This window comes from Salvelinus namaycush, chromosome 19 (assembly GCF_016432855.1).
Source record: "Salvelinus namaycush isolate Seneca chromosome 19, SaNama_1.0, whole genome shotgun sequence".
NCBI lineage: Eukaryota > Metazoa > Chordata > Actinopteri > Salmoniformes > Salmonidae > Salvelinus > Salvelinus namaycush.
This window is the reverse complement of record NC_052325.1, coordinates 32,515,081-32,542,040: the sequence shown is the minus strand read 5'-3', so window position 1 is coordinate 32,542,040 and position 26,960 is coordinate 32,515,081. Positions and strand designations below refer to the sequence as shown.

At 45.5% G+C, this 26,960-nt stretch overlaps 1 protein-coding gene across 2 annotated transcripts in view; it reads left to right on the top strand.

Moving 5' to 3' along the window:
• The window catches only part of vwa8 (von Willebrand factor A domain containing 8), a 92,049-nt gene that overhangs the window by 4,981 nt on the left and 60,108 nt on the right, over positions 1 to 26,960 (top strand). For both annotated transcript variants that reach the window (XM_039014857.1, XM_039014856.1), the window contains exons 5-14: positions 6,061 to 6,228; positions 6,327 to 6,491; positions 6,621 to 6,670; positions 6,874 to 6,982; positions 10,323 to 10,427; positions 10,612 to 10,755; positions 14,914 to 15,048; positions 15,376 to 15,453; positions 18,984 to 19,144; positions 23,906 to 24,019. In XM_039014857.1, coding sequence (XP_038870785.1) covers positions 6,061 to 6,228; positions 6,327 to 6,491; positions 6,621 to 6,670; positions 6,874 to 6,982; positions 10,323 to 10,427; positions 10,612 to 10,755; positions 14,914 to 15,048; positions 15,376 to 15,453; positions 18,984 to 19,144; positions 23,906 to 24,019 — 1,229 coding nt within the window. The remainder of the gene's footprint in view (positions 1 to 6,060; positions 6,229 to 6,326; positions 6,492 to 6,620; positions 6,671 to 6,873; positions 6,983 to 10,322; positions 10,428 to 10,611; positions 10,756 to 14,913; positions 15,049 to 15,375; positions 15,454 to 18,983; positions 19,145 to 23,905; positions 24,020 to 26,960) is intronic.

Below are 26,960 nucleotides of genomic sequence, written 5' to 3'. Positions count from 1 at the left end.
AACCATCCTCCAGGAGAGGATTAAAGGGGCAGTGTTGTATTTTGAGACCAGCTTGAATATGCAAAAATGCCAATAGAAAGAGGGTAGCCTACATTTTAATGATAATAATACATTTTATTTTGTAAAGTGGTTCCTTGCATCATACAAAACAATTTTCAGTTACCTTTTTGGCCCATTTGTGTCACAGACCTTTTTTGGGGGGGAACACGTGACAATCAAAAGTGGCAAAACATGTTAATGTCAATCCCTGTAGACACTCATCCACTGGTCTCTACTCTGCCTAGAAACAGTCAGCTGCGTCACCATGGAGACAGGGTGTTAATAAACTGCAGTGATTCCCCCAGGGGGAAGCCCTCAGATCATCCCCTCCCTAGGGTTCAGATGATAGACCCTAGATGATTGATCCTAGGGCCATTCAATCAGGGAAAACATCATCCATCCTGCACTTCAATAATTCATTTTTGCGGCCTACTTTATTCAACTAGACAATATGGTAAATGTATAATTTGCTGCAAGGATCAAATTGCTGCAAGGATCAAATTGCTGCAGGAAGAGGCAGAGCAATGTTGCTTTTGGCCTACTCCTCTCCTCCTCCTCTTCTTCCAATGAAAACAAAGCAACCAGGATTAGTGTTTCCACCTCCTCTCCTCCCCCGCTTCCACACTGGCCACCATCCATCCCACCAAAGAGAAAACAGGTGTCCATTGTTCCCATGGCAACAGGTGCTGAATAGCTGCACCATTATGGATTGAGCTAATGACAAATTTGTCATTTACTTCAGCAATGGCTGTTTTGGCTAGATTTGTTCATGTGTGTGTGTGTGTGTGTGTGTGTGGATCGGGATGCATGAAACTGGTTTTCTGTCAGGATTGGGTACTAGCAGAAGGGTGTGTTGACAAGAGCATCAGTGTATTCCTGTGGGCCTTGCGCTCATTTGGAGACCTATATTCAGGCTTTGTGTGTCAACCCATCTGCTCTCCTCTCCTCTTCCCTCTCTTCTCTCACTAATAGACTCCTCCAATTCAACATCCTTGTAGTCAGCATCTAATATAGATCCAGGGCTGGAAATAATCACTGTCCTCAGAGATATTTCTGCCACAGAAATCCTTCGGCGGGCCGCATAAGCATTTTATTGGGCCCAATCGGTGTTTTCTTAGTGTTATTTTTTAAAATATATTTCCGGCATAAAAACGCTTTAAGGTATGTAGAAAAGATAATGGACTAATATTTTTTTTATAATATAATCTTTGAGAACTAACAATCACCAAAATAAAAACTAGACAGTCAAGGAGAATTGAAAATTCCCAAAATAATGAATTTAGCAGTATTGATTTTATTATGTTTGAGCAAAATAACACAGCATTAGCCATGACAAAATGGCAAAATGTATTTATATAGCCCTTCGTACATCAGCTGATATCTCAAAGTGCTGTATAGAAACCCAGCCTAAAACCCCAAACAGCAAGCAATGCAGGTGTAGAAGCACGGTGGCTAGGAAAAACTCCCTAGAAAGGCCAAAACCTAGGAAGAAACCTAGAGAGGAACCAGGCTATGAGGGGTGGCCAGTCCTCTTCTGGCTGTGCCGGGTGGAGATTATAACAGAACATGGCCAAGATGTTCAAATGTTCATAAATGACCAGCATGGTCAAATAATAATAATCACAGTAGTTGTCGAGGGTGCAGCAAGTCAGCACCTCAGGAGTAAATGTCAGTTGGCTTTTCATAGCCGATCATTAAGAGTATCTCTACCGCTCCTGCGGTCTCTAGAGAGTTGAAAACAGCAGGTCTGGGACAGGTAGCACGTTCGGTGAACAGGTCAAGGTTCCATAGCCGTAGGCAGAACAGTTGAAACTGGAGCAGCAGCATGGCCAGGTGGACTGGGGACAGCAAGGAGTCATCATGCCAGGTAGTCCTGAGGCATGGTCCTAGGGCTCAGGTCCTCCGAGAGAGAGAAAGAAAGAGAGAAAGAAAGAAAGAGAATTAGAGAGAGCATACTTAAATTCACACAGGACACCGGATAAGACAGGAGAAGTACTCCAGATATAACAAACTGACCCTAGCCCCCTGACACATAAACTACTGCAGCATAAATACTGGAGGCTGAGACAGGAGGGGTCAGGAGACACTGTGGCCCCATCCGATGACACCCCCGGACAGGGCCAAACAGGAAGGATATAACCCCACCCACTTTGCCAAAGCACAGCCCCCACAACACTAGATTGATACCTTCAACCACCAACTTACCATCCTGAGACAAGGCAGAGTATAGCCCACAAAGATCTCCGCCACGGCACAACCCAAGGGGGGGCGCCAACCCAGACAGGAAGATCACGTCAGTGACTCAACCCACTCAAGTGACGCACCCCTCCTAGGGACGGCATGAAAGAGCACCAGTAAGCCAGTGACTCAGCCCCTGTAATAGGGTTAGAGGCAGAGAATCCCAGTGGAGAGAGGGGAACCGTCCAGGCAGAGACAGCAAGGGCGGTTTGTTGCTCCAGAGCCTTTCCGTTCACCTTCACACTCCTGGGCCAGACTACACTCAATCATATGACCCACTGAAGAGATGAGTCTTCAGTAAAGACTTAAAGGTTGAGACCGAGTCTGCGTCTCTCACATGGGTAGGCAGACCATTCCATAAAAATGGAGATCTATTGGAGAAAGCCCTGCCCTGCTGTTTGCTTAGAAATTCTAGGGACAATTAGGAGGCCTGCGTCTTGTGACCGTAGCGTACGTGTAGGTATGTATGGCAGGACCAACTCGGAAAGATAGGTAGGAGCAAGCCCATGTAACGCTTTGTAGGTTAGCAGTAAAACCTTGAAATCAGCCCTTGCCTTAACAGGAAGCCAGTGTAGGGAGGCTAGCACTGGAGTAATATGGTCAAATTTTGGGGTTCTAGTCAGGAGTCTAGCAGCCGTGTTTAGCACTAACTGAAGTTTATTTAGTGCTTTATCCGGGTAGCTGGAAAGTAGAGCATTGCAGTAGTCTAACCTAGAAGTAACAAAAGCATGGATACATTTTTCTGCATAATGTTTGGACAGAAAATTTCTGCTTTTTGCAATGTTACGTAGATGGAAAAAAGCTGTCCTTGAAACAGTCTTGATATGTTCGTCAAAAGAGATCAGGGTTCAGAGTAACGCCGAGGTCCTTCACAGTTTTATTTGAGACGACTTTACAACCATCAAGATTAATTGTCAGATTCAACAGAAGATCTCTTTGTTTCTTGGGACCTAGAACAAGCATCTTTGTTTTGTCCGAGTTTAAAAGTAGAAAGTTTGCAGCCATCCACTTATGTCTGAAACACAGGCTTCTAGTGAGGGCAATTTTGGGGCTTCACCATGTTTCATTGAAATGTACAGCTGTGTGTCATCCGCATAACAGTGAAAGTTAACATTATGTTTTCGAATGACATCCCCAAGAGGTAAAATATATAGTGAAATCAATAGTGGTCCTAAAACGGAACCTTGAACACCGAAATTTACAGTTGATTTGTCTTGGAACAAACCATTCACAGAGACAAACTGATATCTTTCCGACAGATAAGATCTAAACCAGGCCAGAACTTGTCCGTGTAGACCAATTTGGGTTTCCAATCTCTCCAAAAGAATGTGGTGATCGATGGTATCAAAGGCAGCACTAAGGTCTAGTAGCACGAGGACAGATGCAGAGCCTCGGTCTGACGCCATTAAAAGGTCATTTACCACCTTCACAAGTGCAGTCTCAGTGCTCAGGATAATAGCTTTAAAACGGCAATATTTTATCTTAGCTCCATGGCAGAATATGTCCAATCACAGGAAATTTGTTTTAAAACTGCAAAAATATCTCTTGGAAGAGGGCCTCCCGAGTGGCGCAGCGGTCTAAGGCGTTACTACAGACCCGGGTTCATTCCCAGGCTGTGCCACAACCGTCCCATAGGACGGTGCACAATTGGCCCAGCGTTGTTCGGGTTAGGGGAGGGTTTGGCCGGGGGGGCTTTACTTGGCTCATCGCGCCCAAGCCAGTCCTTGTGGAGGGCCGGGTGCCTGTAGGCTGTTCACGGTCGCCAGTTGAACGGTGTTTCCTCTGACACATTGGTGTGCTGGCGGGTGTTAAGGAGCGTGGTTAGGCGGGACATGTTTCGCAGGATGCGTGACTCCACTTTCGCCTCTCCCGAGCCCGTTGGGGAGTTACAGCGATGAGACAAGATCGTAATTGAAATTAGGACATTTTTGGAAATGTGGAATTGCAGGAAATTGCCTTAAAATTGCTAACATTTCTCTACACCACCAAGATGGGGGCCTCTCAAATGTTCTCTAAAATTCAGCTGCGCCACATACCTCGCCCCCTGCCATGCCAACCACCTAAGTCCCTTTTTGATCCAATAAAAATCCTGGTCCTTTGGAATCAGGTCCAACTCTAATTATATTAAACATCCTCCAACCCAGGAGGCTAGTCAATCTGCAAATAGACGTCATTACAGTGATTGGAATCTCACCTTCAATAATGACCTAGTTGGACCAATGAATGCCCTAGCCTTGTGCTTTAGCTTATTCTATGGCATGACAACAGGAACGGAGTGTTATTGAGTGCTACCGTACCATACAGGTAACTGCCAAAATAATGGAAACACTTAGTAAATGAGGGATACAAAGTGTATTGAAAGCAGGTGCTTCCACACTGGTGTGGTTTCTGAGTTAATTGAGTATTTAACATCCCATCATGCTTAGGGTCATGTATAAAAATGCTGAGCTAGCCATTATTTTGGCTACCATGGCTATACTCCCATAGGATGAAAATGCCCCCATCCACAAGGCATAAGTGGTTACTGAATGTTTTGATGAGCATGAAAATGAAGTAAACCATATGCCATGGCTGTCTCAGTCACCAGATCTCAAACCAATTGAACACTTATGGGAGATTCTGGAGCGGTGCCTGAGACAAAAGTTTTCCACCACCATCAACAAAACACCAAATTATGGAATTTCTTGTGGAAGAATGGTGTCGCAACCCTCCAATAGAGTTCCAGACACTGGTAGAATCTATGCCAAGGTACATTGAAGCTGTTCTGGCTCGAGGTGGCCCAACACCCTAGTAAGACACTTTATTTCGGAGTTTCCTTTATTTGGGCGGTTACCTGTAGCTATCAAGTCAACTACAACTACTAGCTAGCCGGTTCTCTTGCCTCTTTTCTCCAGCTTCCAGGCCATATCCAACGCAAGGCAACAGTCCCATTGCTCTGTGGGGTTCTTATTATAAAAAGCCAGAGAAAGTATTTTGAGGGATGTTTTTCTTTCTCTTCCAACCATATCGTCCTCTTCTGTATCCAACCCAAACCCAGCACAACACACACACAACACACACACACGCACACACACATAAGGCCTGCTTATGGTTTTGCGTCCTCTTGCCATCCTGCGTCACTCCACATTTCTACCAATTATCTGATTACAGTGTCCTCTGGGCTGAAAATGGACCAATGGTTTATATATAGTCGTCTGGTTCCAGCTATAGTTTTTATGGTTGCTCTTCCCAGAGACCCGGGCCGTGTACATGTAAACCTAATTATATGGCAACATTGCTCTGTGGTCGGCCCAGATGGCTAAGGTTTCTTGCCTTTGACGTCAGAGCTGTTTGATTTGCCTACACACACACACACACACACACGGATGCACACACACTCACACAGTTTATCTTCTTAACACAATAGACCTATCACACGTCTGGTTAGGGTAGAATATAGCCTGTGTTAAAATAGACTATTTTGACCCAGAAGGACATTCTTAGGAAAGCATTATGGTAGGTCTGTGTTGTTCAACGAAGCGGGGCAGTTTGACTATAAGGGTAAACTTTTACGTAGTAATGTCGATATTGGAACATGGGTTGGGAAGGACAAGCAGAGGTAGTAGTGCTTGCAGATACACAGGGATTCAGGGAACAGTCCTGTTAGCCTGATGTGTGTCAATCAACTCATCAACAAAGCAGTCAATCGATCAACCAATAAAACCAATCAGTTCCTCACATGTAATTTGCGTAGTTTTACAGTGTCTAGTTTATGTGTAATGTATAACTAAAGTTGTATTGCAGTGTGCGGTGCGGGCGGCGACAGAGGGCAGGATCCTGGTTCTAGAGGGGCTGGAGAAAGCGGAGAGGAACGTTCTCCCGGTTCTGAACAACCTGCTGGAGAACCGAGAGATGCAGCTGGAGGACGGACGCTTCCTCATGTCCTACCAGCGCTACGACAAACTACTGACGGTGAGACCTGTGTGTGTGTGTCAGCTGTGTGTGGGTGCATTGAGCCATGTGTGCTGCTCCAGCGTAAAAGGCAGTTGATTTAACCTTGTCCCCTGCAGGAGCACACCAAAGAGGAGCTGGATGCGTGGCAGATTGTGCGTGTGAGCGAGGACTTCCGGGTCATTGCCCTGGGACTTCCTGTCCCCCGGTACAAAGGCAACCCCTTGGACCCGCCCCTCCGATCCCGCTTCCAAGCGAGAGACATCTACTACCTACCCTTCAAGGTTAGAGCAATGATCCCAGATCAACGAGCCTATCCTATGGGCTATATTAATTACCGATGTGGGTAAGAAGGAGAAACACTTTGAAGCACCAGTGTCGTGTTTGATTACTTCATATTTGTTTTCTCTTAGGATCAGTTGGAAATCCTGTACGTTGTTGGACCAAACGTGCCTGCCGAGAGGTAAAGACACACACACACACACACACACACACACACACACACACACACACACACACACACACACACACACACACACACACACACACACACACACACACACACACACACACACACACACACACACAAATGCTGTACAACTTTGAACAGAGTTAAAATTTCGTAATAGCCTAATACGTGTGCTGTGTTGTCTCTTTGTATCTCAGGGTATCCCAGCTTCTGTCGTTTGCCACCACTCTCTGTTCCCAGGAGTCATCCAACCTGGGTCTGCCTGATTTCCCTGTGGACAACCTGCCTCCTGCTCTCACAGTACTGGTAAGACCGATGGAGGGAGGGAGGGATGAGAGAAGCATGAAGGAGTGGGAGGAGAGGAGTGAGGGTGTAGGGCTAGCCTTGGTCTGCCTGACTTCTCTGTGGACAACCCGCCTCCTGCTCTTCCAGTACTTTTGAGAAACGTCTGGAGGGAAAATGGATGTAGAGGTGAGAGACAAGGGAGTGAGGACATAGAGCTGCTTGACAGATATCCTTAGTATAGGTCTACTCCTCCACGTTATTAAGAGTCAATTCACCCACAATCAATCAATTAGACAATAAGTCAACCAACTTATCAATCAATTAATTAGTCAATATACAGTACCAGTCAACACACCTATTCTTTCAAAGGTTTTTCTTTATTCTTACTATTTTCTCCATTGTGGAATAATACTGAAGACATCAAAACAATAACACATATGGAATCATGTAGTAACCAAAAAAGTGTTAAACAAATATACACTGCTCAAAAAAATAAAGGGAACACAAAAATAACACATCCTAGATCTGAATGAATTAAATATTCTTATTAAATACTTTTTTCTTTACATAGTTGAATGTACTGACAACAAAATCACACAAAAATGATCAATGGAAATCAAATTTATCAACCCATGGAGGTCTGGATTTGGAGTCACACTCAAAATTAAAGTGGAAAACCACACTACAGGCTGATCCAACTTTGATGTAATGTCCTTAAAACAAGTCAAAATGAGGCTCAGTAGTGTGTGTGGCCTCCACGTGCCTGTATGACCTCCCTACAACGCCTGGGCATGCTCCTGATGAGGTGGCGGATGGTCTCCTGAGGGATCTCCTCCCAGACCTGGACTAAAGCATCCGCCAACTCCTGGACAGTCTGTGGTGCAACATGGCGTTGGTGGATGGAGCGAGACATGATGTCCCAGATGTGCTCAATTGGATTCAGGTCTGGGGAACGGGCGGGCCAGTCCATAGCATCAATGCCTTCCTCTTGCAGGAACTGCTGACACACTCCAGCCACATGAGATCTAGCATTGTCTTGCATTAGGAGGAACCCAGGGCCAACCGCACCAGCATATGGTCTCACAAGGGGTCTGAGGATCTCATCTCGGTACCTAATGGCAGTCAAGCTACCTCTGGCGAGCACATGGAGGGCTGTGCGGCCCCCCCAAATAAATGCCACCCCACACCATGACTGACCCACCGCCAAACCGGTCATGCTGGAGGATGTTGCAGGCAGCAGAACGTTCTCCACGGCATCTCCAGACTCTGTCACGTCTGTCACATGTGCTCAGTGTGAACCTGCTTTCATCTGTGAAGAGCACAGGGCGCCAGTGGCGAATTTGCCAATCTTGGTGTTCCCTGGCAAATGCCAAACGTCCTGCACGGTGTTGGGCTGTAAGCACAACCCCCACCTGTGGACGTCGGGCCCTCATACCACCCTCATGGAGTCCGTTTCTGACCGTTTGAGCAGACACATGCACATTTGTGGCCTGCTGGAGGTCATTTTGCAGGGCTCTGGCAGTGCTCCTCCTGCTCCTCCTTGCACAAAGGCGGAGGTAGCGGTCCTGGTGCTGGGTTGTTGCCCTCCTACGGCCTCCTCCACGTCTCCTGATGTACTGGCCTGTCTCCTGGTAGCGCCTCCATGCTCTGGACACTACGCTGACAGACACAGCAAACCTTCTTGCCACAGCTCGCATTGATGTGCCATCCTGGATGAGCTGCACTACCTGAGCCACTTGTGTGGGTTGTAGACTCCGTCTCATGCTACCACTAGAGTGAAAGTGGTCTGTGGTCTGTGGTCACCACCTGCAGAACCACTCCTTTATTGGGGGTGTCTTGCTAATTGCCTGTAATTTCCACCTGTTGTCTATTCCATTTGCACAACAGCATGTGAAATTTATTGTCAATCAGTGTTGCTTCCTAAGTGGACAGTTTGATTTCACAGAAGTGTGATTGACTTGGAGTTACATTGTGTTGTTTAAGTGTTCCCTTTATTTTTTTGAGCAGTGTATTTTATATTTGAGATTCTTCAAAGTAGCCACCCTGATCCTTGATGACAGCTTTGCACACTATTGGCATTCTCTCAACCAGCTTCACCATATGCTGAGCACTTGTTGGCTGCTTTTCCTTCACTCTGCGGTCCAACTCATCCCAAACCATCTCGAATGGTTTGAGGTCGGGTGATTGTGGAGGCCAGGTCATCTGATGCAGCACTCCATCACTCTCCTTCTTGGTCAAATAGCCCTTACACGGCCTGGAGGTGTGTTGGGTCACTGTCCTGTTGAAAACAAATGATAGTCCCATTAAGCGCAAACCAGATGGGATGGCGTATCGCTGCAGAATGCTGTGGTAGCCATGCTGGTTAAGTGTCCCTTGAATTCTAAATAAATCCCTGACATTGTCACCAGCAAAGCACCGTCACACCTCCTCCTCCATGCTTCACAGTGGGAACCACACATGCGGAGATCATCCGTTCACCTACTCTACGTCTCACAAAGACATAGCTGTTGGAACCAAAAATCTCAAATTTGGACTCATCAGACCAAAGGACAGATTTCAACCAGTTTAATGTCCATTGCTTGTGTTTCTTGGCCCAAGCAAGTCTCTTCTTATTATTGGTGTCCTTTAGTGGTGGTTTCTTTGCAGCAATTCGACCATGAAGGCCTGATTCACACAGTCTCCTCTGAATAATATGAGATGTGAATGTTGAGATGTGTCTTACTTTAACTCTGTGAAGCATTTATTTGGGCTGCAATTTGAGGTTTAGTTAACTCTAATGAACGTATCCTCTGCAGCATAGGTAACTCTGGGTCTTCCTTTCCTGTTGCGGTCCTCATGAGAGACAATTTCATCATAGCGCTTGATGGTTTTTGCGACTGCACTTGCAGAAACTTTCAAAGTTCTTTCCATAATACGGACTTGGTCTTTTACCAAATAGGGCTATCTTCTGTATAACACCCCTACCTTGTCACAACACAACTGATTGGCTCAAACGCATTAAGAAGGAAATAAATTCCACAAATGAACTTTTAACAAGGCACACCTGCTAATTGAAATGCATTCCAGGTGACTACCTCATGAAGCTGGTTGAGAGAATGCCAAGAGTGTGCAAAGCTGTCATCAATGCAAAGGGTGGCTACTTTGAAGAACCTCAAATATAAAATGGATTTTGATTTGTTAAACACTTAATTCCATATGTGTTATTTCATAGTTTTGATGTCTTCAGTATTATTCTACAATGTAGAAAATAGTGCAAATTGAAGAAAAACCCTTGGATGAGTAGGTGTGTCCAAACCTTTGACTGGTACTGTATATTCCGTTTCAACCAACCAACCCTTTCCCTGTCCCTGTGTGCTTCCAGGAGCAGTTTCCCATGCTGTCGTCCCAGCAGCTAGTGCAGAGGCTCTACCCCTACCAAGCCATGTTGGGGAAGGAGGGCTGCACCTCCGTGGAGGGGGTTCTTAGTGTAAGAACACACATGGACAGGCATGGACAGTTACACAGACATGCACGTGCACACACACACACACACACACACACACACACACACACACACACACACACACACACACACACACACACACACACACACACACACACACACACACACACACACACACACACAGCTGACTGTTGTCGTCTCTCTCCAGAGGTTTGAGTTGCTGGACGCGTGTCAGCAGCCGGCTTCCAGTGCTGTCCTGATGGTGGCGCCAGCGAGCACAGAGCAGCCCGGCGAGGCGGGAGCCCAGGCTGACGTCACGATCCGCATCACAGACAAGGACATCACCTTCCAGGTAACACAACCCCTTTGTGATTGTGGACCATTCTGTAGAGAAAGCTGACTACTGGGGCAGTGTGGGGTTTGGAGGAATGACATACCAGAGTTGAAAGAGATGTTCTGGTCCACAGCCATCTACTAGACGGTATATGGCTTTTGTCCTCAGTTCTAAGTCGCCTGGTCAATGAGAATGGTGGCGTTATCTGCAGTTCTTTGAAAGCTCTTATTTGTTCTGTGTTTGAACTCTCATGTGGGACGCTGGAAGTGTGTGTGTTTGATCTTCTGTGAGGCCCCATATCTGCCGGATTATGAGAGAAAGGGAAGTACGTAATATGGATTAAAGATGGTGTGTGTTGATGTGTAACAAAATGGTGATATCTGGTTGTTTTTCTACCCCTCTGCAAAACATGACTTAGTACTTGGTGGCAAAACCCTTGTTGGCAATCACAGAGGTCAGATGTTTCTTGTAGTTGGCCACCAGGTTTGCACACATCTCAGGAGGGATTTTGTCCCACTCCTCTTTGCAGCTCTTCTCCAAGTCATTAAGGTTTCAAGGCTGACGTTGGCAACTCGAACCTTCAGCTCCCTCCACAGATTTTCAATGGGATTAAGGTCTGGAGACTGGCTAGGTCACTCCAGGACCTTAATGTGCTTCTTCTTGAGCCACTCATTTGTTGCCTTGGCCGTGTGTTTTGGGTCATTGTCATGCTGGAATACCCATCCACGACCCATTTTCAATGCCCTAGCTGAGGGAAGGAGGTTCTCACCCAAGATTTGACGGTACACGGCCCCGTCCATCGTCCCTTTGATGCGGTGAAGTTGTCCTGTCCCCTTAGCAGAAAAACACCCCCAAAGCATAATGTTTCCACCTCCATGTTTGACGGTGGGGATGGTGTTCTTGGGGTCATAGGCAGCATTCCTCCTCCTCCAAACACGGCGAGTTGAGTTGATACCAAAGAGCTCAATTTTGGTCTCATCTGACCACAACACGTTCACCCAGCTGTCCTCTGAATCCTTCAGATGTTCATTGGCAAACTTCAGACGGGCATGTATATGTGCTTTCTTGAGCAGGGGGACCTTGCGGGCGCTGCAGGATATCAGTCCTTCACGGCGTATTGTGTTACCAATTGTTTTCTTGGTGACTATGGTCCCAGCTGCCTTGAGATCATTGACAAGTGTAGTTCTGGGCTGATTCCTCACCGTTCTCATGATCATGATTGCAACTCCACGAGGTGAGATCTAGCATGGAGCCCCAGGCCGAGGGAGATTGACAGTTTTTTTGTGTTTCTTCCATTTGCGAATAATCGCACCAACTGTTGTCACCTTCTCACCAAGCTGCTTGGCTATGGTCTTGTAGCCCATTCCAGCCTTGTGTAGGTCTACAATCTTGTCCCTGACATCCTTGGAGAGCTTTTTGGTCTTGGCCATGGTGGAGAGTTTGGAATCTGATTGAGTGATTGCTTCTGTGGACAGGTGTCTTTTAAACAGGTAACACGCTGAGATTAGGAGCACTCCCTTTAAGAGTGTGCTCCTAATCTCAGCTCGTTACCTGTATAAAAGACACCTGGGAGCCAGAAATCTTTCTGATTGAGAGGGGGTCAAATACTTATTTCCCTCATTAAAATGCAAATAAATTTATAACATTTTTGACATGTGTTTTTCTGGATTTTTTGGTTGTTGTTCTGTCTCTCACTGTTCAAATAAACCTACCATTAAAATGATAGACTGATCATTTCTTTGTCAGTTGGCAAACGTACAAAATCAGCAGGAGATCAAATACTTTTTCCCCTCACTGTATGTATGTATGTATGTATGTATGTATGTATGTATGTATGTATGTATGTATGTATGTATGTATGTATGTATGTATGTATGTATGTATGTATGTATGTATGTATGTATGTGTGGCAAGAAAAAGTATGTCAACCCTTTTGGAATCACCTGGATTTCTGCATAAATTGGTCATCAAATTTGATCTGATCTTCATCTAAGTCACAACAATAGACAAACACAGTCTGCTTAAACTAATAACACAGAAATTATTGTATTTGTCTTGTCTATATTGAATACACCATTTAAACATTCACAGTGTAGGTTGGGAAAAGTATGTGAACCCTGAGGCTAATGACTCAGGAGTCAGCTAACCTGGAGTCCAATCAATGAGACGAGATTGGAGCTGTTGGTTAGAGCTGCCCTGTCCTATAAAAAAACACTCACAAAATTTGAGTTTGCTATTCACAAGAAGCATTGCCTGATGTTAACCATGCCTCGAACAGAAGAGATTTCAGAAGACCTACGATTAAGAATTGTTGACTTGCATAAAGCTGGAAAGGGTTACACAAGTATCTCTAAAAGCCTTGATGTTCATCAGTCCACAGTAAGACAAATTGTCTATAAATGGAGAAAGTTCAGCGCTGTTGCTACTCTCCCTAGGAGTGGCCGCCTTGCAAAGATGAATGCAAGAGCACAGCGCAGAATGCTCAATGAGGATAAGAATAATCCTAGAGTGTGAGCTAAGGACTCACAGAAATCTCTGGAACATGCTAACATCTCTGTTGACCAGTCTACGATACGTTAAATACTAACAAGAATGGTGTTCATGGGAGGACACCACGGAAGAAGCCACTGCTGTCCAAAAAAAACATTGCTGCACGTCTGAAGTTTGCAAAAGTGCACCTGGATGTTCAACAGCGCTACTGGCAAAATATTCTGTGGACAGATGAAACTACAGTTGAGTTGTTTGGAAGGAACACACAACACTATGTGTGGAGGAAAAAGGCACAGCACAGCACATCAACTTCAAAACCTCATCCCAACTGTAAAGTATGGTGGAGGGAGCATGGTTTGGAGCTGCTTTGCTGCCTCAGGGCCTGGACAGCTTGCTATTATTGACGGAAAAATGAATTCCCAAGTTTATCAAGACATTTTGCAGGAGAATGTTAGGCTATCTGTCCGCCAATTGAAGCTCAACAGAAGTTGGGTGATGCAACAGGACAACAACCCAAAACACAGAAGTAAATCAACAACAGAATGGCTTGAACAGAAGAAAATACGCCTTCCGGAATGACCCAGTCAGAGTCCTGACCTCAACCCGATTGAGATGCTGTGGCATGACCTCAAGAGAGCGGTTCACACAAGACATCCCAAGAATATTGCTGAACTGAAAGAGTTTTGTAAAGATGAATGGTCCAAAATTCCTCCTGACCGTTGTGCAGGTCTGATCCGCAACTACAGAAAATGTTAGGTTGAGGTTATTGCTGCCAAAGGAGGGTCAACCAGTTATTAAATCCAAGGGTTCACATATTCTTTCCACCCTGCACTGTGAATGTTTACACAGTGTATTCAATAAAGACAGGAAAACGTATAATTGTGTGTTATTAGTTTAAGCAGACTGTTTGTCTATTGTTGTGACCTAGATGAAGATCAGATCAAATTTTATGACCAATTTATGCAGAAATCCAGATATTTCCAAAGGGTTACACATACTTTTTCTTGCCACTGTGTTTGTGTGTATATATATATCTATATCTCTCGGTATCTCTCAAATTCAGTATGCTTTAATGGCATGAATTACAAGGTCAGTGTTGCCAAAGCGAAGTTAAACACATAAAAATGATAAAAACGGCCTCCCGGGTGGCGCAGTGGTCTAGGGCACTGCATCGCAGTGCTAACTGCGCCACCAGAGTCTCTGGGTTCGCGCCCAGGCTCTGTCGCAGCCGGCCGCGACCGGGAGGTCCGTGGGGCGACGCACAATTGGGCTAGCGTCGTCCGGGTTAGGGTGGGTTTGGCCGGTAGGGATATCCTTGTCTCATCGCGCTCCAGCGACTCCTGTGGCGGGCCGGGCGCAGTGCGTGCTAACCAAGGGGGCCAGGTGCACGGTGTTTCCTCCGACACATTGGTGCGGCTGGCTTCCGGGTTGGAGGCGCGCTGTGTTAAAGAAGCAGTGCGGCTTGGTTGGGTTGTGCTTCGGAGGACGCATGGCTTTCGACCTTCGTCTCTCCCGAGCCCGTACGGGAGTTGTAGCGATGAGACAAGATAGTAATTACTAGCGATTGGATACCACGAAAATTGGGGAGAAAAGGGGATAAAAAATAAAAATAAAAAAAATAAAAAAAATGATAAAAACAACATCGACATCAATAAGAATATTAGCTGTAATACTCTCTGATTACAGGTCCCAGCAGGCACCAAGGCACCCCGCCCCCCCAACAGTAACCCGGCGTTCATCAGCACCCCGAGCCACGCCCAGCTCCTGGCTGAGATGGTGCAGTCACACCTAGTCAAAGACATGTGCCTTATAGGTGCTAAGGTACACACACACTGCTGCTATATACTATTTATTCACCTGCTTGACCAAGACACTACTTAATTTATATTTGTAAATACAGTCATTCTTGACATAGTACATTCATTATCTATACTGTATATCCTATTGTGTCCACATCAGGCTATTACTCTGCATACTATACCTCTTCTATTACTTGTTATTTTTTACGTGACAAACATAAATTGATTGGGTTGTTTTATTTGACACATGCACGCTAGCCTCCATCTAAGATGCTTAGTTACGTTTAATGTGTGTTGGTTTGCTTTTGCTACTTGGACAACATTATGACCAAGTCTTGTATGTTTTCAGGGTTGTGGCAAGTCAGTGGTTGCCAAAGAGTTTGCTGAGATGCTGGGTTACAACATGGAGCCTGTAATGCTCTATCAGGTAGGAATACAGTACCTCCCAGCTCTCCATTTGGAGGCTGTGTGCCTGTGTGCCTGTGTGTCTGTGTGTGCCTGTGTGTCTGTGTGTGTCTGTGTGTGCCTGTGTGTCTGTGTGCCTGTGTGTCTGTGTGTGTCTGTGTGTGCCTGTATGTCTGTGTGTGTCTGTGTGTCTGTGTGCCTGTGTGTGCCTGTGTGTGCCTGTGTGTCTGTGTGTGCCTGTGTGTCTGTGTGTGCCTGTGTGTCTGTGGTGCCTGTGTGTCTGTGGTGTCTGTGTGTGTCTGTGTGTGCCTGTGTGTGTCTGTGTGTCTGTGTGTGCCTGTGTGTGCCTGTATGTCTGTGTGTGTCTGTGTGTCTGTGTGTGTCTGTGTGTGCCTGTATGTCTGTGTGTGCCTGTGTGCCTGTGTGCCTGTGTGTCTGTGTGTGCCTGTGTGTGCCTGTGTGTGCCTGTATGTCTGTGTGTGTCTGTGTGTGCCTGTATGTCTGTGTGTGCCTGTATGTCTGTGTGTGTCTGTGTGCCTGTGTGTGCCTGTGTGCCTGTGTGTGCCTGTGTGTCTGTGTGTGCCTGTGTGTCTGTGTGTGCCTGTGTGTCTGTGGTGCCTGTGTGTCTGTGGTGCCTGTGTGTCTGTGGTGCCTGTGTGTCTGTGGTGCCTGTGTGTCTGTGTGTGCCTGTGTGCCTGTGTGCCTGTGTGTCTGTGTGTGTCTGTGTGTCTGTGTGTGTCTGTGTGTGTCTGTGTGTGCCTTTGTGTCTGTGTGTCTGTGTGTGCCTGTGTGTCTGTGTGTGTGCCTGTGTGCCTGTGTGTCTGTGTGTGCCTGTGTATGCCTGTGTGTCTGTGTGTGCCTGTGTGTGCATGTGTGTGCCTGTGTGTCTGTGTGTGTCTGTGTGTGCCTGTGTGTCTGTGTGTGTGCGTGTGTGTGCCTGTGTGCCTGTGTGTCTGTGTGTGCCTGTGTATGCCTGTGTGTCTGTGTGTGCCTGTGTGTGCCTGTGTGTGCATGTGTGTGCCTGTGTGTCTGTGTGTGCATGTGTGTGCCTGTGTGTGCCTGTGTGTGCCTGTGTGTGTCTGTGTGTGCCTGTGTGTCTGTGTGTGCCTGTGTGTCTCTGTGTGTCTGTGTGTGCCTGTGTGTCTGTGTGTGCCTGTGTGTGCCTGTGTGCCTGTGTGTCTGTGTGTCTGTGTGCCTGTGTGTCTGTGTGCCTATGTGTCTGTGTGTGCCTGTGTGCCTGTGTGCCTGTGTGCCTGTGTGTCTGTGTGTGCCTGTGTGTCTGTGTGTGTCTGTGTGTGCCTGTGTGTCTGTGTGCCTGTGTGTCTGTGTGTGTCTGTGTGTGCCTGTATGTCTGTGTGTGTCTGTGTGTCTGTGTGCCTGTGTGCCTGTGTGTGCCTGTGTGTCTGTGTGTGCCTGTGTGTCTGTGTGTGCCTGTGTGTCTGTGGTGCCTGTGTGTCTGTGGTGTCTGTGTGTGTCTGTGTGTGCCTGTGTGTCTGTGTGTGCCTGTGTGTGTCTGTGTGTCTGTGTGTGCCTGTGTGTGCCTGTATGTCTGTGTGTGTCTGTGTGTCTGTGTGTGTCTGTGTGTGCCTGTATGTCTGTGTGTGCCTGTGTGCCTGTGTGCCTGTGTGTCTGTGTGTGTCTGTGTGTGCCTGTGTGTGCCTGTGTGTGCCTGTATGTCTGTGTGTGTCTGTGTGTGCCTGTATGTCTGTGTGTGCCTGTATGTCTGTGTGTGTCTGTGTGCCTGTGTGTGCCTGTGTGCCTGTGTGTGCCTGTGTGTCTGTGTGTGCCTGTGTGTCTGTGGTGCCTGTGTGTCTGTGGTGCCTGTGTGTCTGTGTGTGCCTGTGTGTCTGTGTGTGCCTGTGTGCCTGTGTGCCTGTGTGTCTGTGTGTGTCTGTGTGTCTGTGTGTGTCTGTGTGTGTCTGTGTGTGCCTTTGTGTCTGTGTGTCTGTGTGTGCCTGTGTGTCTGTGTGTGTGCCTGTGTGCCTGTGTGTCTGTGTGTGCCTGTGTATGCCTGTGTGTCTGTGTGTGCCTGTGTGTGCATGTGTGTGCCTGTGTGTCTGTGTGTGTCTGTGTGTGCCTGTGTGTCTGTGTGTGTGTGTGTGCGTGTGTGTGCCTGTGTGCCTGTGTGTCTGTGTGTGCCTGTGTATGCCTGTGTGTCTGTGTGTGCCTGTGTGTGCATGTGTGTGCCTGTGTGTCTGTGTGTGCATGTGTGTGCCTGTGTGTGCCTGTGTGTGCCTGTGTGTGTCTGTGTGTGTCTGTGTGTGCCTGTGTGTCTGTGTGTGCCTGTGTGTCTCTGTGTGTCTGTGTGTGCCTGTGTGTCTGTGTGTGCCTGTGTGTGCCTGTGTGTGCCTGTGTGCCTGTGTGTCTGTGTGTCTGTGTGCCTGTGTGTCTGTGTGCCTATGTGTCTGTGTGTGCCTGTGTGCCTGTGTGCCTGTGTGCCTGTGTGCCTGTGTGTCTGTGTGTGCCTGTGTGTCTGTGTGTGCCTGTGTGTCTGTGTGTGCCTGTGTGTGCCTGTGTGCCTGTGTGTGCCTGTGTGTCTGTGTGTGTCTGTGTGTGCCTGTGTGTCTGTGTGTGTCTGTGTGTGCCTGTGTGCCTGTGTGTCTGTGTGTGCCTGTGTGCCTGTGGGTGTCTGTGTGTGCCTGTGTGTCTGTGTGTGCCTGTGTATCTGTGTGTGTCTGTGTGTGCCTGTGTGCCTGTGTGTGCCTGTGTGTCTGTGTGTGTCTGTGTGTCTGTGTGTGTCTGTGTGTGCCTGTGTGTCTGTGTGCCTGTGTGTGTCTGTGTGCCTGTGTGTCTGTGTGCCTGTGTGCCTGTGTGTCTGTGTGTCTGTGTGTGTCTGTGTGTGTCTGTGTGTCTGTGTGCCTGTGTGTGTCTGTGTGCCTGTGTGTCTGTGTGTGTCTGTGTGTCTGTGTGCCTGTGTGCCTGTGTGTCTGTGTGTGCCTGTGTGCCTGTGTGTCTGTGTGCCTGTGTGTCTGTGTGTGTCTGTGTGTGCCTGTGTGTGCCTGTGTGTGCCTGTGTGCCTGTGTGTCTGTGTGCTGGAGAAAACAACCCCTTGGTTGAGGTTCAGTGGCCCAGAGCTGCATCACTGAGATGCCACATCTTCCTCTTGTCAAAAGACAACTGAATACATTATGTTCAACGGTCAGATAATGGAGTGTTGATTGAATAAATGATTGTCATGCTTTATTCCACATTGATGGACTTGATAACTGACTGAGAGAGAAGGATGTCTTTCTCAGACTACACACACACACACACACACACACACACACACACGCTGTTGTCCCTTCCATAGCAGACACACGGTAATGGGTCACTCATGGCTCTGTCCCAGGGGTTAATGTACTGTATTTCACAGGAGCACGTTCCTCACATAACTCACTGTGCTGTGTGCCATGTGTGTGAAAGCAAATGTTTTCTTAGTGAGAGAGAGAGAGATTGTGTGTGTTACAAACAGTATGTGGCTTATAGGTTGTCGGGATCTGTGTGTTTGTGAGACAGTGGCTATGATTACAACACATCTCATCTCTCTCTCTCTTTGTCACCTGTCTATAGGACATGACAGCAAGGGACCTGTTACAGCAGCGCTACACGTTAGCTAATGGAGACACAGCGTGGAGACCCTCTCCCCTGGTCACTGCTGCCCTGGAGGGCAAGCTACTGCTGCTGGACGGCATACACCGGGTTAACCTGGGAACCCTGTCTGTACTCTCCAGGTACATAGTCACTTACACGCAGTGGCAGGCACACACACACACACACATGCAGACAGGAACACGTGCACACTCTCACATATAGCATATCATCTACTAATAGCATGTCTACTGTATTACAGCTTAATGGCCACTGTGACTGGTCCTAGATCAGTCATCCGCTAATATAGAGGTCTTCAACCTTTTCTTGTCTAGGGACCCCCTCCCAGGCAAACCGGTGAACCAGGGACCCCCATCATATGTTGACAAAAACGTTTTTTCATCAGGTGAATGATAATGGCAAGGAGAAGTAATCAACATTTTAAAAGGAATAGATTTGGTGGTTAGTTTTTCATTATTTTGACCTACCCACATTATAATTGGAAAAGCAGGTGTGAACTCAACATACCCTATTAGCTAGAAAGGTAACGCCAAACCAGGGTTTCCATTAGGAAATTGTGGCTCTGAACATTTGACCGGCAGTATTTTAATTTACTGTACATTTGAGAAATGTATCGGAACCACATGCATTGGGTGCGTAACCTGATTGGGTCGTCCACCCACGGTGCTCAGAATGACAGAAACCACATTCAGATTATGGTAGTTCATATTTACAGAACATGCAAGGGACCGCAACAATGTACCTGATGCGCACTTTGAAGTTAGAATAACTGTCCTCATTTCCTTTTCCTCAACTAACAAGACAAGTAACGAACAGCAAAATCACTAACCTATGTCTACTATCCCCCATAGAAGGAAAGTTGACATATTGTATTGGTCAGCTTGTGGAGAAAGAAACAGCCAATTCCTAACAGACTCTGGAACAGTTGTGGGATGGTTGAGCCCAAATGCATACGATCAGTAGGCCTAAGCTACATAAAGATGTTTTTTTTAAAGCAATGAGTCTGATGCAACAGAACAGAACGTTTAGCTTAAAGTGTAAATAAACTATTATTTCTTCACATTATAAGAGCAGCAATGCGCATAAGGCGGTAGGCTACGTAATGGGAAAACACCATTGGGAAGAAAGAGGGGAGCTCTAATATGCAACAACTAGCATGGGTTGCTAATATGACTAGGATTGTGCCTTTGGCTGCTGGACAATGAAATCATTTGATATAAAATAATTGCCCCACGGATATGGTCGAGTTTGGCTAGGTTACTTTGAAGTGAGGTAGGCATGTAGTAAAGCATTCAGGTTTCAAACAATGAAGTTTATGTTTTCAAAATGCATACTGCCTCCAGCTCCTTGCAAAGTGGTGTGTGACTCGCTGATGCAGCCTTCCTTCTGTTGCCAATGTATTTGCTGTTTGAGTTGCTGTAGCATCAACTCTTGTGCTGTCTGACAGACTTTCTGCTCAAAGGCTCTGTATGCTGTAATTTAATTCCATAAAATTATGCAAATTCATCTGTAGACCGATAAGCATGACAAGTCAAATGTATTTACATCGACTGGTATTTCCATCAATGAATAGGCTAAAAAGAATTATTTTGCAATGGGATGTTTCTTCTCCTGGACAATTGGCCAGCTCAAATTTGATTTATCTACTTTTCAACAACAACAAAAATTGCGGCCAAAAGCTGGCTAATGGAAACCCTGCTCCAAACACATATTAGCTAAGAGCAGCTGTTTTAGCACGGTTAAAGGCCCAGTGCAGTCAAAAACATGATTTACCTGTGTTTTATATATACTGAGTTTACACATTAAGGACACCTGCTCTTTTTAAAAAAAAAATTATTTAACCTTTATTTAACTAGGCAAGTCAGTTAAGAATAAATTCTTATTTACAATGACGGCCTATCGGGGAACAGTGGGTTAACTGCCTTGTTCAAGGGCAGATCAACAGATTTTTACCTTGTCAGCTCAGGGATTCAATCCAGCAACCTTTCGGTTACCGGCCCAACGCTCTAACCACCTGCCTCCCCTTTTCTTACCAGGTGTATCCAGGTGAAAGCTATGATCCCTTATTGATGTCACTTGTTAAATCCACTTTAGTCAGTGTAGATGAAGGGGAGGAAACAGGTTAAAGAAGGATTTTTAAGCCTTGAGACAATTGAGACATGGATTGTGTATGTGTACCATTCAGAGGATGAATGGACAAGGCAAAATATTTAAGTGCCTTTGAACGGGGTATGGTAGAAGGTGCCAGGCGCACCGGTTTGTCTCAAGAACTGCAACGCTGCTGAGTTTTTCACACAACAGTTTCCTGTGTGTATCAAGAATGGTCCACCACCCAAAGGACATCCAGCCAACTTGACATAACTGTGGGAAGCATTGGAGTAAACATGGGCCAGCATCCCTGTGGAACGCTTTCAACTCCTAGTTTAGTACATGCCCCGACGATTTGAGGCTGTTCTAAGGGGGGAGGGTTGCAACTCAATATTAGTAAGATGTCCTTAATGTTTTGTGTGCTTAGTGTATATTTCCACACTGAGTTTGGAATAATACTGTGAAATTGAGAAAATTATGATAATGCCCTTTTATTGTAAGAACTGTTAGAAAAGACCGCCTGAAATTTCAGCCTGTTTTGGTGGGATGGAGTTTTGGCCATCCATGGTGACATCACCATGCGGTAAATTAGTTAATAGACCAATAAGAAAGACAGTTCCAAACCTCTCTGCCAATAACAGCACATTTTCAGTTTCCTCCTCCCGACTCAGACAATCCCAGTCAGTCCTAGCAAAATTTTTGCTTGAGAAATTGCTCTTTGCTAAGAACCAATTGTTGTTGCTTTTTGACCATTTTCATGATTAACCATCACAGTAAGGTACTTAATTGTTACCCAATAAATTATTTGATATTGAACTAAAAACAGCTGCTTTGGACCATTTTTAAATAAAGGTTAGTCATGTGTGGCCAAAATGTATGTAACGCTTTATTTAGATAGTCCATCTGTAGATTCTCTGCAGACGTTCAGTTACATTTCAACTATCTACTAATCCTGGCCCTAGCCCTAACCTTAGCCTTTATCCTAACCCCAACCTTAACCTTTATCCTAACCCCAACCTTTATCCTAACCCCACCCTTAACCTTTATCCTAACCCCAACCTTTATCCTAACCCCAACCTTAACCTTTATCCTAACCCCAACCTTAACCTTTATCCTAACCCCAACCTTAACCTTTATCCTAACCCCAACCTTTATCCTAACCCCACCCTTAACCTTTATCCTAACCCCAACCTTAACCTTTATCCTAACCCCAACCTTAACCTTTATCCTAACCCCAACCTTTATCCTAACCCCAACCTTAACCTTTATCCTAACCCCAACCTTTATCCTAACCCCAACCTTAGCCTTTATCCTAACCCCAACCTTAACCTTTTTCCTAACCCCAACCTCTATCCTAACCCCAACCTTAACCTTTATCCTAACCCCAACCTTTATCCTAACCCCAACCTTAGCCTTTATCCTAACCCCAACCTTAACCTTTATCCTAACCCCAACCTTTATCCTAACCCCAACCTTAACCTTTATCCTAACCCCACCCTTAACCTTTATCCTAACCCCACCCTTAACCTTTATCCTAACCCCACCCTTAACCTTTATCCTAACCCCACCCTTAACCTTTATCCTAACCCCAACCTTAACCTTTATCCTAACCCCAACCTTTATCCTAACCCCAACCTTAACCTTTATCCTAACCCCAACCTTTATCCTAACCCCACCCTTAACCTTTATCCTAACCCCACCCTTAACCTTTATCCTAACCCCACCCTTAACCTTTATCCTAACCCCAACCTTAACCTTTATCCTAACCCAAAACTTAACCCTTAAGTTTACCGTATGCTGCCCAGTCAAAACAGTTTGAGCATATAGTATGTTATTTTGTGATGTTTTGTTAGTTTTGGTGTTTTGCAGGGTTTTTTCTCCGGCTCTTCCAGCACACACATTTTTTTGGCCCCTTCGTTGGTGATTTGTAGGGACTATAAAAAAAATACTGCACCAAACATCTTAGTTAGATGTAAAATTGCGCGACTAAGACCTCTGCAAAAATGTCTAAATTAATGACAGATGTCTTCATTTATCTTAGATTGATTCTGACTATTTAGGGAAGTGTTTTTGTGTTAATGCCTACGCCTAGCTGAGTTCTGCTAAAAGCAAACCCGAACCTATGTATGCGGACGCCTTTACCCTAGCCCTAACTCTAACCTTAACCCTTATCCTAGCCCTAACCTTAACCCTAACTCTAGCCCTAACTCTAACCCTAATCCTTATGCGAACCCTAACCGTAACCTTAGCAAGCAGTTGCTTATCAACAAATAGTTTGTTTAGAGTATCTACAGATGGACTTTCCAAATAAAGTGTGACCAAATGAATGTCCAAGTCAAGAAAGCTTACCAGCAGCCAGGGGGATTTGCAGCAGGTGCTGTTTCAAAGCCTATGTCAGATACTCCAGGGAGTGTAAATTACTCAATATTTGAGAAATAAAGTTGACATCATTATAAAGATATTCTCCTCTTTTCTTTTCTACTGTGGGTGTGTTGTTGCTAGCGATATTCATAAAAACGTTGGGGGGGCAAAATGCACAAATTGTTTTAAATATTCTTTTTATTTTCTGGGGGTCCGCGTGTCCTCGGTTGAATTTTTTTTGGCCCCTTCGTTGGTTGAATACCCATGCACTAATACTATGTCTACTGTATTACAGGTTACTGGTCACTGTGGCTGGTCCTAGATCAGTCATCCATTAATACTATATCTAGTTTGTCCAATGTGTTACAGGTTACTGGCCACTGTGACTGGTCCTGTATCAATCACCTACTAATACTATGTCTACTGTAATGTAGGTTACTCCATGACAGAGAGCTGTCTCTGTATGACGGGTCCAGACTGCTGAGGTGGGACAGATACCAGGCACTCAAGGAAGAGCTACAGCTTACAGACGAACAGCTACACGAAAGGTACACACACATACACGCAAGTAGGAACACATATTCCGAGGCATGTATGTTCGCTAGAGCTGGTGCCAAAGTGTCACACCAGTGCTGCCCTGGGGAGCAACCTGTTCACCCATTATCTCCAGCTATGCAACTTCCTGTTTGCCAGTCTGTGGCATCATTTTGTGTGCTGCGTTTTTGGCCAGGTCTCTTGGAAAATAGATTTGTAATGAGTCTAACCTGGTAAAATAAATAAATCAAATAATAACTGCCGTTTCTCTTTCGATCTCCCTGTGGCAGCCTGGTCTCATAGATTAGACGTAACATAGTAAAAGTAAATCCAGGACACTCAAATTAGTACGGTGTGTTTCGTTTGGTATGGTTACATAAGACAGATGGGTACTTAAGGCAAAAACGAAAGGAGGGTGGATGGGTGGGTTTATAACGCGAACGTGTGCTTGTTTTTGTTTCCAATGACTCATTCTTACCTGTTTCCTTTCATTAAGGTGAACCCAATGGTTGCGTTTTCGAATCTCATTACGGACAACTTTTGCATTTGAGCTAATTAGCAACTTTTCAACTACACTGAACAAAAATATAAACGCAACATGTAAAGTGTTGGTCCCATGTTTCATGAGCTGAAATAAAAGATCCCAGAAATGTTCCATACCCACAAAATCTTATTTCTCTAAAATTGTGGACACAAATTTGTTTTCGTCCCTGTTAGTAAGCATTTCAAGTGTGGCATTTCAAAATGCTGATTAAACAGCATGATCATTACACAGGTGCACCTTGTGCTGAGCACAATAAAATGCCACCGCAGACCACGTGTGACCACGCCAGACCAGGACCTCCACATCTGGCTTCTTCACCTGCAGGATTGTCTGAGACCAGCCAAATGGACAGCTGATGAAACTGGGTGGGTTTGCATAACCAAAGAATTTCTGCACAAACTGTCAGAAACTGTCTCAGGGATGCTCATCTGCGAGCTCCTCACCAGGGTGTTGACCTGACTGCAGTTTGGTGTGGTAACCGACTTTAGTTGACAACTGCTCACCTTCGATGGCCACTGGCAAGCTGGAGAAGTGTGCTCTTCACAGACGAATCCCGGTTTCAGCTGTACTGGGCAGATAGCAGACAGCGTGTATGGCGTTGTGTGGGCGAGCGGTTTGCCTATGTCAACATTGTGAACAGAGTGCCCCTTGGATGTGGTGGTGTTATGGTATGGGCAGGCATAAGCTACAGACAACCAACACAATTGCATTTTATCGATGGCAATTTGAATGCACAGAGATACCGTGACGAGATCCTGAGGCCCATGATCGTGCCATTCATCCGCCACCATCACCTCATGTTTCAGCATGATAATATATGGCCCCATGTTGCAAGGATCTGTGCACAATTCCTGGAAGCTGAAAACGTCCCAGTTCTTCCATGGACTTCATACTTACCAGACATATCACCCATTGAGCATGTTTGGGATGCACTGGATTGACGATTTCCACCAATATACAGCAACTTCGCAAAGCCATTGAAGAGGTGTGGGACAACATTCCACAGGCCACAATCAACAGCCTGATCAACTCTATGCAAAGGAGATGTGTCGCGCTGCATGAGGCAAATGGTGGTCATGCCAGATACTGACCGGTTTTCTGATCCACGCCCCCAAATGTTTTTAAAGGTATCAGTCACCAATAGATGCATATCTGTATTCTTATCCATAGATTAGGGCCTAATTTATTTATTTCTATTGACTGATTTCCTTATATGAACTGTAACTCAGTAAATACTTTGAAGTTGTTGCATGTTGCGTTTATATTTTTGTTCAGTGTACTTACTAGCATGTTAGCTCACCCTAACCTTAACCCTTTCAGCTAACCCTGCTCCTAACCCTAAGCTTAACCTAACTTTTAACCCTAACCCCTAGCCTTGCTAACATTAGTGTTAGCCACCTATCCAACATTAGCCACAATAAATTGGAATTTGTACATTTGCAAATATGTAACATATTGTACGTTTTTGAAATTTGTAATGTATAGTGCCTTCAGAAAGTATTCACACCCCTTGATTCTTTCCAAATGTTCTTGTGTTACAGCCTGAATTTAAAATTGATAACATTGAGATGTGTCTCTGCCCTAACACAATCAACCCATAATGTCAAAGTGCAATTATGTTTTTAGAAATCCTTACTACTTGATTAAAAATGAAAAGCTGAAATGTCTTGAATCAATAAGTATTCAACTCCTATGTTATGTCAAGCCTAAATAAGTTCAAGAGGAAAACATTTCTTAACAAGTCCGCCTGGGGCGGCAGGTAGCCTAGCGGTTAGAGCGTTGGGCCAAAGTTTGGTGGATCGAATCCCCGAGCTGACAAGGTAAAACTCTGTCGTTCTGCCCCTGAACAAGGCAGTTAACCCACTGTTCCTAGGCCGTCATTGTAAATAAGAATTTGTTCTTAACTGACTTGCCTAGTTAAATAAAGGTTAAATAAAATAAAAAAATAAGTTGCATGGACTCACTCTGTGTGCAATAATAGTGTCTAACCTTATTTTTTATTGGCTACCTCATGTCTGTACCCCACACATTCAATTATCTGTAAAGTCCCTCAGTCGAGCAGGGAATTTCAAATATAGATTCAACCACAAAGACTAGGGAGGTTTTCCAATGCCTCGCAAAGAAGGGTAGATGGGGAAATAAAATAAAAAAGCAGACATTGAATATCCCTTTAAGCATGGTGACGTTATTAATTACACTTTGGATGGTGTATCAATACACCGTCACTACAAAGATACTGGCGTCCTTCCTAACTCAGTTTCCGGAGAGGAAGGAAACTGCTCAGGAATTTCACAATGAGGCCAATGCTGACTTTAATACAGTTAAGAGTTTAATGGCTGTGATAAGAGAGAACTGAGGATGGATCAACAACATTGTAGTTACTCCACAATACTAACCAAAATTGCAGAGTG